This window comes from Guillardia theta (genome assembly GCF_000315625.1).
Source record: "Guillardia theta CCMP2712 unplaced genomic scaffold GUITHscaffold_90, whole genome shotgun sequence".
Lineage (NCBI taxonomy): Eukaryota > Cryptophyceae > Pyrenomonadales > Geminigeraceae > Guillardia > Guillardia theta.
The window spans coordinates 280,504-293,319 of record NW_005434584.1 but is presented as its reverse complement, the minus strand read 5'-3'; the positions used below and the strand labels follow the sequence as shown (position 1 = coordinate 293,319).

At 57.3% G+C, this 12,816-nt stretch overlaps 3 protein-coding genes across 3 annotated transcripts; 2 read left to right on the top strand and 1 right to left on the bottom strand.

Moving 5' to 3' along the window:
* Positions 1-199: 199 nt before the first annotated feature.
* GUITHDRAFT_116024 (hypothetical protein) lies at positions 200-3,792 on the top strand (the record flags this gene model as incomplete). Its single annotated transcript, XM_005824802.1, has 15 exons — positions 200-247; positions 384-458; positions 506-604; positions 722-792; positions 835-949; positions 1,013-1,246; positions 1,423-1,497; positions 1,544-1,719; positions 1,769-1,964; positions 2,013-2,220; positions 2,476-2,570; positions 2,616-3,023; positions 3,067-3,442; positions 3,544-3,579; positions 3,623-3,792. 15 exons carry the CDS (start codon positions 200-202, stop codon positions 3,790-3,792), a joined length of 2,382 nt encoding a protein of 793 aa, XP_005824859.1.
* Positions 3,793-3,876: 84 nt separating this feature from the next.
* GUITHDRAFT_116023 (hypothetical protein) lies at positions 3,877-6,045 on the bottom strand (the record flags this gene model as incomplete). The annotated part of the gene is made up of 9 exons (XM_005824801.1): positions 3,877-3,999; positions 4,070-4,129; positions 4,185-4,926; positions 5,029-5,126; positions 5,169-5,231; positions 5,289-5,480; positions 5,527-5,544; positions 5,798-5,837; positions 5,891-6,045. 9 exons carry the CDS (start codon positions 6,043-6,045, stop codon positions 3,877-3,879), a joined length of 1,491 nt encoding a protein of 496 aa, XP_005824858.1.
* A 464-nt stretch (positions 6,046-6,509) lies between these two features.
* On the top strand, positions 6,510-12,619 carry GUITHDRAFT_144699 (hypothetical protein; the record flags this gene model as incomplete). The annotated part of the gene is given in 21 exon segments (XM_005824800.1): positions 6,510-6,560; positions 6,825-6,899; positions 6,955-7,091; positions 7,138-7,356; positions 7,376-7,538; positions 7,641-7,778; positions 7,840-7,916; positions 7,960-8,147; positions 8,174-8,397; positions 8,634-8,680; positions 8,814-8,859; positions 9,036-9,043; positions 9,118-9,229; positions 9,359-9,445; positions 9,501-9,578; positions 10,323-10,775; positions 10,824-10,928; positions 10,965-11,109; positions 11,246-11,265; positions 12,042-12,156; positions 12,276-12,619. The coding sequence occupies 21 exon segments, from the start codon at positions 6,510-6,512 to the stop codon at positions 12,617-12,619; spliced, it is 2,832 nt and encodes a 943-aa protein (XP_005824857.1).
* Positions 12,620-12,816: the final 197 nt, after the last annotated feature.

Here is a 12,816-nt window from a genome sequence, read left to right as displayed (position 1 = left end):
GAGGAGGTAAGGAGATAAGAAGGTAAGGAGACAGGCAGGAGAAAGTGAAAGAAACGAAGAGTTGATTCTTCTGCGGTACCAGAAATGCAACTTCCATCACGATGAAACATCTCGTGCAAGCAAAGAGGACCTCGTGCAAGCAAAGAGGACCTTAGAGAGGAGCTCTCGACCCATACGCTAGAGCATTCAATCGGTCAAGATGTCCTCGTGGAGTCCCTCATCCAACTGGGGCAACTATCTCCCCTCGGTCAGCTCTTCACGTCCTCTGCCTCCTCTTCATGGCCTCTAGCTCCTCCTCCTCCTCCTCCTCCTCCTCCTCCTCCTCCTCCTCCTCCTCCTCCTCCTCCTCCTCCTCCTCCTCCTCCTCCTCTGACACGCAACAGGTTGAGAGTGTCTCCAAGACGGTCTCAGGGTTGGGAGGAGTCGCGTCAGGGGTGGTGGGGGTGGTGTCGTCATCGGTAAGCTCCTCCTCGCCGCGAGGGGAGGGTAAGCGGTCGCTTGGCAGGTGCCGTCGCAGAGCTACCTGTCTCAGTGCGTCCCTTCCGTGACCGGATTCCTTCCTATCAAGGAGAAGTGCTCTCAAGACATGACCGATCGACACGAGGTGGTCGAATGCTGACAAGCTCTGCTGTCTTCTTCTGCTCATGTCATGTTGTGTCATGTCTGGTCTCATCTCTAGCCCGACCGTATCATGCTCTCTAGTCTCTGATTGATGTTACAGGTGCTTCACATCAGTTTCGATGTTGACAGTGGACTGACTTCGCGTCGTCGCTTTCTCTTCATCTGCTTGAGGTTCCATGGCTGGAGCTGCGGCAGGGCTCATACATGTCGCAGAAATGGATTTCAAGTGTGGCAAGTCATGGAAGCTGAGGAGGAGGAAGAGAAGGAAGAAACTAGTCGCTCCTTCCCGGATGTTTTTCCTCTTCGAGAAGTTTTATCGGTCCGCCAGGTCTTACTGTCTGATCTCTTAGTGCTCGCTCCGAGGAGGCATGGGTGACTGATGTATCGTCAGGGATACACGAGGCTGGTCAAGGTCATCCCGTCTGTTGCTCTTCCTCCCGGCGCTCTTCTTGCTGGGCGACAGCCGGCAGTGGCGCTGGTGGCTGGAGACGAGCTGGGGGATATGAAGGAGGTGAAGATCTTGAGCTTGAAGGAGGACACACCCTTTCACGCCCTTCGCTTCCACGCCGACATTCACGTCGTTGCCTGCAACCGTCAGCATGTCGTCGTGCAGCTCAAGGAGCAGGTCTCATCGTTGAGCGTCTTGAACCCGCTTCAATCTTCTCTACTCCTCGTTTTCCTCACTCTCATCCTCTCACTTACAAGTGAGAGGATGAGGGTGAGAGCAGCTGCTGCTGTTGTGATCTGTCGGCCTGTCTCTTCCTATCGATCTCATCGTTTGCTTCTCATCCTCTCCCTCAGATCCTTGTTCACGACATCGCCACGCTCAGCCTCGTCCGTGTCTTGAACACTTTCCCCTGCCCGACGTCTGCTGGGGTGACGCAAAGACTTGAGCGTCATCGTCTCCTCTGACCCTCTGCAGCTCCTCGCGCTTGGCCCGAGGTGGATGGCTTATCCCGCCGACGAGGCCCCGAGGAAGGGAGCTGGCGGGCATGTCGCCTCCTTCAACTCCTACGGCAGCGCGTACCTCGACGTCGGGGTGGGAGTCGCAGGCAGCATGGCATCTGGCGCGAAGCAGCTGGGAGAGCTCGGGCTGCGGTTGGAGGAGACAGGAGGAACAGATTGTGTTGGACTAACGCTGGTCTAGGACTCTCAACTCGTACCTTGGCTCTTCCCCTCCTGCTGCTCCTTCCCCTCCCGAGCCTTACCTGGAGCACGCAGGGACTGTGCTGCTCCGCGACCTTCAGTCTGATGAGGTAGTCCATCACTTCCGAGCTCACGACTGTCCGCTCGCAATGCTGCAGTTCGACCCCAGCGGTCTCCTCCTCGTGACGGCAGCTGCGGTGACTCCCGTTCATTCCCTTCACCCCCCCTGACAAGCGTGCGGGCAGGACGGGCACAACATCAACATCTTCCAGGTGGAGGCGAGGGGGAGGGACGGGAAGGGGCCGCGTGTGTTGGCTCCCCGGCATCTGTACAAGCTTGTGCGGGGAGTGACGAGCACGACCATCGTCGACATCGCCTTCAGCTGGGACACCCGATGGGTCGCCATCACCTCCAAGAGCAGTACAGTCCACCTCTATGCCATCAACGCCGACGGTAGCGCTGCGACGGTCGAGACTCACGCCCTCTCCTCCTCTTCCTACTCTTGCGCTGGCGCTTCCTACCCCTCTGCCTCCTCCTCTCTTTCTCTCCCTCAAGGCCCCATCACCTTGTTTGCCACCACGAGGATCAGAGCACGAGAACCTCTCCCTTCCTCCGGCAGGACGGCCAAGACTTGCCTTCACTTTGCTGGAGACAGAGTCTCCTCCTCCTCCTCCTCTGCGGCTGGCTGCCTGTTGCTGGTGGTGTCAGGAGACGCTCGGATGGCCCGCTATCGTCTCTCTCCTCGCGCACACGTGGATCCCGAGACGCATCGAGAGCTGCTGCTGCTGGAGACGGAGAGTCAGGTAGACGAGGAAGCAGGCGAGGCACCTCTGACGCTGCTGCTCAAGGGCTTGTTGGACTTCTGCTGGGAACGCAGCTGGGAAGGAGAGAGGCAGGGCTTTCAGCCAGGATCGCTCCCTCTTGTGTCATTGCGATCGTGGATGGCAGCATGCGATTGTCAACACTGGAAGGAGCATGTCGGGGTAGAGGGACCAGAGGGACGAGGAGAACAAGAAGTTGGGGGAGGAGGAGAAGGAAAAGGAGGAGGAAGAGGTGAAGGAGGAGGAAGAGGTGAAGGGGGAAAGGGGGAACGAGGCAAGGGAGGCCTGCCCAAGTGGGTTGCGAACGTGGAGATGCAGACTCACGAGCGGGGGGAGGAGTCGATCTGGTCCTGCCCGTCCGTCAAGTTTTATTCCTTCGAGCACCAGAAGCAGGACATGCAGGACAAAGAGATCCTACACGAGCAGGTCATACCGGTACTTTCCCCCTCTTTCAAGAGGTGACAGGACCCCTTGCCAGGTCCCCACGTCTCTCATTGGTGGACGGGCGGAGGAGCTTCGCGAGAGCGACCTCGACGACTACTTCCTGGTCGAACCTCTCGCGCCTGCCCCTCCCTCGAGCCTCAGGGCCCCCAGCTCCTGGAGCAGCTCGCTCAGAGCTGGGATGTCGCTCATGGGGCAGGCGCAGAGGGCGAGTGAGGGTACTGGACCCTCAGGGCCAGCCGCAGCTGGACGAGACAGCTGGACGAGTGACGAGGAAGACAGCGATGGCGAAGGTAGGGGAAGCTCAGGGGGCCCAGGGCTTGCGGCAAGCACGATGCTCTTCGACGAGGACTTGATCCCTTCACCTCCTGCTGAGACTTCGAGCCGCCCTGAGCTGGTCCAAGAGAAGACAGGTAGACTGCCATGTGCCCTCACCGTTGCTTCTCTTCCCCTGACTCTCTTTCTCCCTCGCTCTGACTTGTCTCTTCCTTCTCTTCGCTTCCTCTCTCTTCAGAAACTCTCGACGCTCTCTCGCCTTCGCAGCCAGCAGGTGAGAGCGACTTGCTGGCCTCAGCTGCTCACGTCCTTGGCAGATTTTTACAGCTCGGAGGGTGAGGCGGGAGGGATGTGGGCTGGGCGAGAGGGAGAGGAGCAGCAGGTCGGAGACAAGGAGGAGGAGAGTGAAGCCACGCGGGTCACCGAGGAGAGCTCAGTCGGGGGCACAAGCAAGGATGGGAAGAAGAAGAAGAAGAAGAAGCAATGATGTAGGAGGAGGAGGAGGAGAGAAGGAGAGAAGGAGGAGGTGGAGGACTTTGTCATGGTACACGTTCATCTATTCTTCAACTCTCTATTGACCGTTGGGCACCACGTGCACACTCACCGAAGGATTCGCCACAGCCGCTACGGGAGTCACGCAGGAGGAGCCGCACGGAACGACTCCTTGAGCCTTCACCCGCTCCCTGGCCGCCACCTGCCCAAGCACATCAGGACGAGCCAACGAGAGGAGAAAGGGAGCGCAGGAAGCTCGAGAGCTGTCTCACCTCAGCTGCTTCTCTTGCCAACACTCCCAAGTTGTAGACAGACCCCAGCAGCGTGTCCGCCTGACAGGGAGACGTCAGACCAACCAGTTGGGGTCCAGCTCGACTCGTGTCATACCTCTTTGTCGCGCTTCTCAGCTCGTTCCATTGCTGCCGTCGCGTTCTGCCCCACAAACTCGGCGCGGGCTCGGAGCGAGTCTGCAAGGTTATGAGCCGCCAGGTCCTCGCCGAGCTCTTGCAGCATGTCGGACAGCAGCTGCTCCCGTCGCGCTTTCTCGTCGGTCGCGATCTGCTCGTTGACCGTCTGCTTCTCCTCCATCGCCTGCAGCTCCTTCTCTCCTTGCGACCTCGCCAGATCCGCCAGCGCGGCATCCCCCTCCTCCTTGAGCTGCGCGAGCTTCCCCTCCGTCTCCAGGTGCCTCAGCTTTGCGTCCAGCAGGTCAACGAGCGAGTTCTCGCTCCTCGTCTCGTTCTCCGCCTGTTCTATGGCTGCCATGATCCTGTCATACTCCTCCTTGGCATCCTCCAGCGACAAGATCGACTTCCTCTCCTCTAGCAACGCCTGTGCTTTCTCCGCCCTCGCGGACAGCAACTCTTGATCCACCTGCTCGGCCTTCGCCGCATACTCACTCGCTTCCTTCATCTTCTCCTTCGATTCGGCGGCCGCTGCATCAGCCGCTGCCTTAGCAGCAGCTTCAAGCTTCTCCTCGACTCTCGTCTCTGCATCAACTTGAATTCTGCGAGAATCACGAGCGGCGACGGCAGCAGAGGCCCTGGCGTTGATCTTGGTGTACTGGTCGATGAAGTCCGACTCAACCTCAGCTGTCTTCTTCCTGCCCTTCGACCTTTGCTCAGCGGCCCTGCAAGTCAAACTCGTCACACTCAGCGTCGATGACCACTCAGACTTCTCAGCTCCTCCTTGACGCGCCTCCTCCTCTATCATGGGGGTCAGCTGAACTCACTTGACTGCTGACGTCAAGTCTTCCAACTTGTGCGCCACGTCTCGGCTCTCCAACTCGTCGGCCCTGAGCGATTCCGCTCGGCGATGTATGTTGGAAGCCTGTGAAGACATCAGGACAGACAGCAGACGAATGCGACTGACCTCGTCGTTGGCAAGTTTTGCTTGTTGCTTGTAAAACGCAAGTCGCTCGACTTGTGCGATAATCTATCAAGCAAGTCTCAGTATTGGATGGCAGACCGACGGCATCCGATGCCACGTGACCTCTTGGCGCAGCTGAGAACGCTCCTCGTCGTTCTTCGCCAGCATCCTCTCTTCCTTGTCTCTCGCCAGCTTGAGTGCTGCCTTGGCCTGCTTGTACTCCATCCTCAAGTCGCGGACCTGCATGGTGTACTGCCCCCTCAGCCCCTTCAGCTGCTCCTCCGCCATTTGAGCGGCGGAAGTGAGGCGGGAGATCTAGAGGAGCGTCAGAGAGACTCTCACAGTCCACGTCTCCCCTCACCTCCTGCTTGATCGCTGCCTGACGCGCCCTCAGCAGCTCCTCTCTCCCTCGCAGACGCCGCAAGCTCGCCTGCTCGCCCCTCATACACCGACTCACAGCAGCGCCAACTACCTGAGCGTCGGAGATGCTCTCCCTCAAGCGCCTCCCAGACTTCCAGGACTGCAGCGATCGATGAGACGAGGGTGGGATGCACAAGACAGGACAAGAAGTTGAGCAAGAAACAACGCATGGCACAAACACACAAGGCATAGAAGAAAGGGGAGGAGGTTACCTCAGGAGAGGAGGAGCGGGAGTTTGTACGATCTCGAAGCCTGTGAACACCATTCATCAGATTCCCCCCGCCCTTCCTCTCCTTCTCAAGCACCTGCCCCACGCGTGGGAAGAGGATTGAGCCTCGTCTCCTCCCAACGACAACAAGCGAGAGGGACTGGTAGGATGGAACGACACAAGAGCAACGACGAGGACGAGCATGCACAGAGCCGATGCGCTCACAAGCTTGAGAGTCCTGCTGGCTACCATCCTCCCTCGAAGATGTCTCGCGTCGTCAAGCACCCCGTTACCTTCACACCAAGCATCAGAGACATGCGTTCACTCACTTCACCCATATCCTCCTCCCTCTTCTCCTCTCCTCCTTCCTCCTTCCTCCTCCCTCTCCCTCTCCCTCTCCCTCTCCCTCTCCTCCTTCCTCCTCCCCCTCCCTCTCCCCCTCCCTCTCCCTCTCCCTCTCCTCCTCTTCGTCGCTCGGACTCCATGCCCAGCGGCTCTTCGCTTTTAGTTAACACAGGTCTTGCACATATGCATCATAGCCCGCACTTGCACTCGGAGCCCCGGGCGGGCCTGGCAGAGAGTCACAACCGAGAGATAGAGAAACCACCTAGTAGTAATTGCTGTCTTTTTGGTTTTCCATAAAATCACATGAGGCAAGCTTGATTTGTTTCACAATCCTTCGATGAGTAAAAAGTCAAATGTTTCATCGTTCAAAAATGGCGGGAGGGTCGGCGATGGAGGTGGAGGAGCAGCCGCAGCTGATGAAGGTGAAGAGACGCGAAGATGCGAGAGATGAAAATGATCATGTGGATGCCAAGAGATCTTACATTCTCAACACGCTGATACTAAGAGATCCCGTCTGCTCATGCCAACCGCCTTTCCCTTGAACGCCCTGCAATCCTTGAAGTTTTCTGGAGACATTGTTTGAGATTGTCTTTTGTCTTGATGATGTACATGCGTACATAGAAAACATGTCCATAGTCTGATCGCTTGAGATTTTGGTGACTGGTGTCTTTCTTGACTCTTGCCAGGGTGAGCTTCGCCTTGCCTTGAAACATCTCTCTGAGCATGGACTTCTGTTTGGAGCCAAGTGGGCGGCAGAGCAGGTACAGCGCCATGTGCTGACCAGCATCCAGCTCCATGCTGACCACCTGCTGATAGCTCAACGGGTTTGCTAGTGAAGTGACGGCAGATGAGGCGGCGGCGGCTCAGCGGATGTCTACAGGGCAGAGGAAGGGAGGAGAGGAGGAGGACCTTGTCGACCTCGCGAAAACTTATGTGGATGTGAAGGAGTACAAGTGCGTCTCCGACTTGACCGTGACCTCATGCTGATCGCTCGTCCAGGCGAGCGGCTTACCTTCTGCGGGAGTGCCGATCGAGCCGAGGAGTGTTTTTGCGGGGATACGCGACCTACCTGTCCGGTCAGAAGCGGAAGCAGGAGAGCGAGATCGACTCCTCTGCCGCCAGCGCGGCGACCCTCGAGTACGAGGCAGAGCTGAGCGAGCTACATAAGGAGCTGGCGCGCATGAATGGCAGGCAGGAGCAGCTTGTAGGTCGTTGCGGGTCTGAGGGTCTTGTGCAGGGGTGAGCTCGACGGGTTCTGCCTCTTCCTGTATGGGATGGTTCTCAAGGCGCTGGACCTCGAAGGCGAGGCGAGGAAGGCGTTCCAACAGTCCGTGCGGTCGTACCCGTGGAACTGGGGGGCGTGGCTGGAGCTCGCGTCCCTCTGCCACTCGCAGCCTCAGGTTGTCTCCTCCCATGGGTCCATCCACGGCTGGAGGAAGCAGGGAAGGGTGTAGGGAGGGGGAGGAGGAGGAAGAGGAAGAGGATTATTGACCCTTTCATAGCTGCAGGAGCTGAGCCTGCCCGATCACTGGATGAAGAATTTCTTCCTTGCACACATGGACCTAGAGCTGCAGAGCAACAAACAGGCACTTGCTCGATACCTCGACCTCCAGCGGATCTTCCCGCACTCCCTCTACATCGTCTCTCAGGCTCAACTTCAACTGCTCTGATCCTGCTTGGACTATCTGACATCGGAAGCAGATGGCTCTCGCGCAGTACAACATGAGAGAGTTCAACTCTGCTCAGTCGGCCTTTGAACAAATCCTCTCGCAAGACCCGTAAGCATGTTTCGCACACCCTCAAGCTCTGACGGACCGGCAGATATCGCCTGGACAACATCGACACGTACTCCAACATCCTTTACGTGAAGGAAGAGAAGACGAAGCTAAGGTCTCCTCTCCTCTTCGGCAAAATTTCACTGATGGATGGATGGATGCTGGGCTACAGTTTCGTCGCTCACAGTGCCATGAAGAACGAGAAGTATCGACCCGAGACATGCTGCATCGTTGGTGAGCCTCGTGACTCCGCGCGCTAGCTCTGAGAGAAGCAGGCAACTACTACTCGCTCAAGGGGCAGCACGAGAAGGCTGTGCTCTACTTCAAGCGCGCCCTGCAGCTGGACTCGCACTACCTCTCTGCCTGGACCCTCATGGGTCACGAGTACGTCGAGATCAGAAACACGGCAGCTGCGATCGAGGCCTACCGACGGGCTCTTGACATCAACAGCCGCGACTACCGCGCGTGGTACGGCCTTGGACAGGTGAGCTATACCCTACCTGCCGCCTCCGCATCATACTATTTACTATTCCTCCTCCTCCTCCTCCTCCTCCTCCTCCTCCTCCTCCTCCTCCTCCTCCTGCATCATCCTACCACACTATCACCTGCCGTTGATGCATACATTCTTCCTCCCCACTCCTCTCTTCCTCTCTCCCTTAACGTGATTTCCTTCTCCGGTCTGTTCTCTGAGCCGCTACATTCTCATCCTTATCCTACCAGACGTACGAGATCCTTCAGATGCATTTCTACTCGCTTCACTACTTCAGGTGCCGGAAGGAGACAAGGGGGAGGGTGTGACGTGAAAGGGGCAGGAAGGCGACGGCTCTACGTCCCTATGACGCGAGGATGTGGTAGCATGTCAGTTGCCGTTGACCTCAAGGTTGCTAACATTACCTGTAGGTGTGCCATGGGTCAGTGCTACGAGTGCCTCGACAAATACCCCGAGGTTCCTCCCTGCCTCCCTCTCCATCCCTCCCTCCCTCCCTCGCCCTCTCTCCCTCTCCCCCTCCCTCCCTCCCTCCCTCCCTCCCTCCCTCCCTCCCTCTCTCTCCCCCTCCCTCTTTCTTTCCTTTTCTTTTCTATCTTTTTGCTCTTTGGTCTCTTACTCTCATCTGCCTGCAGGCGATCAAGTGCTACAAGCGAGCGCACGAGAACGGCGACAGGCGAGGGCGAGCCATCCATCTAGCGGCTGACGGGGGCGCAGGGAGGGGATGGCGCTCAACAAGCTCGGCAGGCTGTACGCGGAGAAGATCCTGGACCTTGAGCAGGCGGCGCTGCACTACGAGAACAACTTGAGGATCCTCGATAGCGAGCAGGTGGAGGCGACGCGAAGAGCAGACCAACCTGCACCCTCCTCACTACTCACTGCTCCCTCCCCATCCTCCCTTCCCTCCCTCCTGGCCTTCTCCTCTTCTTCCTTCATCTGCTCTCACTTTGTCGATCAGGTCAACAGCCAGCAAACCATCGATGCCCTGCTCTTCCTCGCCCGCTACTTTAGAAATCCCAGCCTGAATCGACTGGATGACGCGGAGGTAATGGAGGAGGAGGAGGAGGGATGAGATGAGACTGACGAAGGGTTGCCAACAGATTTTCTGTCAGAGGTTGTTGGAGAGCGAGATGGTGGACAGAGAGGAAGTGACGGCTCTGATGCGAGAGATCAGACAGGTACCCTAAACCCCAAACCCTTTGACTCGCTCCTGCTCCTAGTCACCCTCCCTTGCAGTACAAGCAGTGACAAGCCAGAGAGACTAATAAATCGCGAATAGCCTCCCGATCCGTTACACTTCTAGTAGCTGATGCGCCCGTTACACCTCTGCTTGCCGTTGATGCGACCCTAACACGCACCGCCTGCTGAGGACCCTTGCAAGATGATGCAGGAAAACCTCAGCCCAACGTTTCCTGAGGTCTTAGTCTCTTCCTTCCTGCTTGAGGAATTGTTACAGAGCATGAGAGTAATCCAACACCGCCACGACTAAAGCTGCGCAATCACACTACACACACCAGCCAGGAGCTGGCAACCAGCCCCTGCACTGAAAGAATGCTACTGAGGTCTTGTTGCTTGCCTCTCCTTGCTGTTCTACGCGGCTTCTCGCATGGGCTGAGTGCTGGCTGGTGCTTCAAGTTGCTTTTGAGTGTATTTTGTGTTTGCACAGCTTTTGTGGTTGCGTGTTGTGACGTGTTCGTGTAGGTCTTGGTCGTCCCAGCCTTACCTGCTTGAGGCACTTTCTAACTTCTCTACTAGAGGTCGCTAGCGTCTGACAGACTGTGACGGTGTGCATGTTGCTTGTTTCTCACTGCTGCGAGGGATGATTTACTCGCGCCTAGAGATTGCCTCAAGCAGGAGCTTATCCGAGCTCTCAGCGGCTCGCGTAGGTTTAGACTCGCCTAGGTGCACTGTTACCGTTACAGATCAGCGGCGTGATGGCAGGACACAACTACTCGCTCAAGTTGTGTGCGTGTAGGGGGATGACTCAGATCTGTGATCAATGGCTACGTCATCCTAATCCCTTCCACTCTCTCTTCCTTCTTCCTCCTCCAAACTTGCTCAGCTCTCTTCAGGCTCCAACTAGCCCTGTCCTCTCTTCATGCAGCACAGTCAGTTCTGTCTGTCTTATATGTACCTCGCTCCCAACTTCCCTCCTTCGAGCCGCCAAGGGTTCCCTCTCCGTTTTCATCTTCACTTGTATCTTCACCCTACAGGAGGCATCGACCGAGCCGACCGACTGCATCCGGCAGTGCGGATCTCACGGCCTTCGTCGATGGCAGCGCCGCCACCGTCTCCTCTACCACGACAGAGACAAGCCCGAGCGTCACGGTGGTGCTCCCAGGCCTGTGGGTCCTGCTCGGGTGCCATTGATCGAGGTTTGGGTGGGCAATTCCAGCACGAACCTCTACAACGCCGCCTGCTAGAGCCACATCCATCTCTCGGGCACGCTCAACGTCAGCTGCTCGGCGGTGCGATCAAGGATCTCCGTGCAAGGGGAGGATGCCGTGGACAGCCTTGGGGTATGCGAGGTTGCGACCAGGAGCCACGCCCTGACATGACCACAGCTGGGCTCTTGCCGGGCGTGCCATGCCGGTACCTACCAGGACGAGACGGCGCAGGCAGGGTTCGGTACCTGCAAGCCCTCAAGCCATTCGAACAGCAGCGCCGAGTCCCAGTCCATCGGCTACTGCCTGGAGGGATACCAGGCAGGTGGGGAGTATTGCTCCGCCTGCCCAGTAAGGAAGTACAAGGATGCAAAGGGAATGGACCTGCCCAAAAGACACGTACACAGATCAGGCCGGTGCGTTAAATGCTCAACATCCTCGAAGTCTGAACCTGGGAGCAGGTCCATCGACTCATGCCTCTGTGAGCCAGGCTACATCAGCTACAGCCTGATGGCTACTGCAGCTACAGCCTGATGGCTACTGCAGCTACAGCCTGATGGCTACTGCAGCTACAGCCTGATGGCTACTGCAGCTACAGCCTGATGGCTACTGCAGCTACAGCCTGATGGCTACTGCAGCTACAGCCTGATGGCTACTGCAGCTACAGCCTGATGGCTACTGCAGCTACAGCCTGATGGCTACTGCAGCTACAGCCTGATGGCTACTGCAGCTACAGCCTGATGGCTACTGCAGCTACAGCCTGATGGCTACTGCAGCTACAGCCTGATGGCTACTGCAGCTACAGCCTGATGGCACTGCAGCTACAGCCTGATGGCTACTGCAGCTACAGCCTGATGGCTACTGCAGCTACAGCCTGATGGCTACTGCAGCTACAGCCTGATGGCTACTGCAGCTACAGCCTGATGGCTACTGCAGCTACAGCCTGATGGCACTGCAGCTACAGCCTGATGGCTACTGCAGCTACAGCCTGATGGCTACTGCAGCTACAGCCTGATGGCTACTGCAGCTACAGCCTGATGGCTACTGCAGCTACAGCCTGATGGCTACTGCAGCTACAGCCTGATGGCTACTGCAGCTACAGCCTGATGGCTACTGCAGCTACAGCCTGATGGCTACTGCAGCTACAGCCTGATGGCTACTGCAGCTACAGCCTGATGGCTACTGCAGCTACAGCCTGATGGCTACTGCAGCTACAGCCTGATGGCTACTGCAGCTACAGCCTGATGGCTACTGCAGCTACAGCCTGATGGCTACTGCAGCTACAGCCTTTGTTACACCTGCCCATTGGGATACAAGTCCGATCTGGGGAATTTGGTCTGCACCTCATGCCCAGCCGGCAGCAACAACGGCGGTACGAGGAGGTCCCAGCTCTCAGAGTGCGAGTGCAACCCCGGGTATCGGTCTGCTTCATCTGCCTTCTTTGAGGACGTCGATGATTTACACTGGTGTCTCCCTGATCTCTCCTTGCAGTCTGCCAGCACACCGTCGGTTCCAACGCCTGGACCTGGAACCTAGGATGGGAGCTCCACGGGCTCGTGTATGCGGATGTGGACGAGTGCCTGAGGGGCTCCAACTCCTGGGACGTGGATGTCTCTACCTCCCAAAACAAACATGTCTCTACCTCCCAAAACAAACAGGTGCTTTCGGAGCACAATGCGGGTAATCGCAGAGATGGAAAGGCCTGCGTGAATAAAAACGAGGGTATCAACGTGAACATCGAGTGCAAGCACAACAGCAACGGCTTCCACAAGGTGAGGAACTTCTACTGGGAGTGTAGGAGGGGGTATAGCGAGAAGCTTCTACTGGGAGTGTAGGAGGGGGTATAGCGAGAAGCTTCTACTGGGAGTGTAGGAGGGGGTATAGCGAGAAGCTTCTACTGGGAGTGTAGGAGGGGGTATAGCGAGAAGCTTCTACTGGGAGTGTAGGAGGGGGTATAGCGAGAAGCTTCTACTGGGAGTGTAGGAGGGGGTATAGCGAGAAGCTTCTACTGGGAGTGTAGGAGGGGGTATAG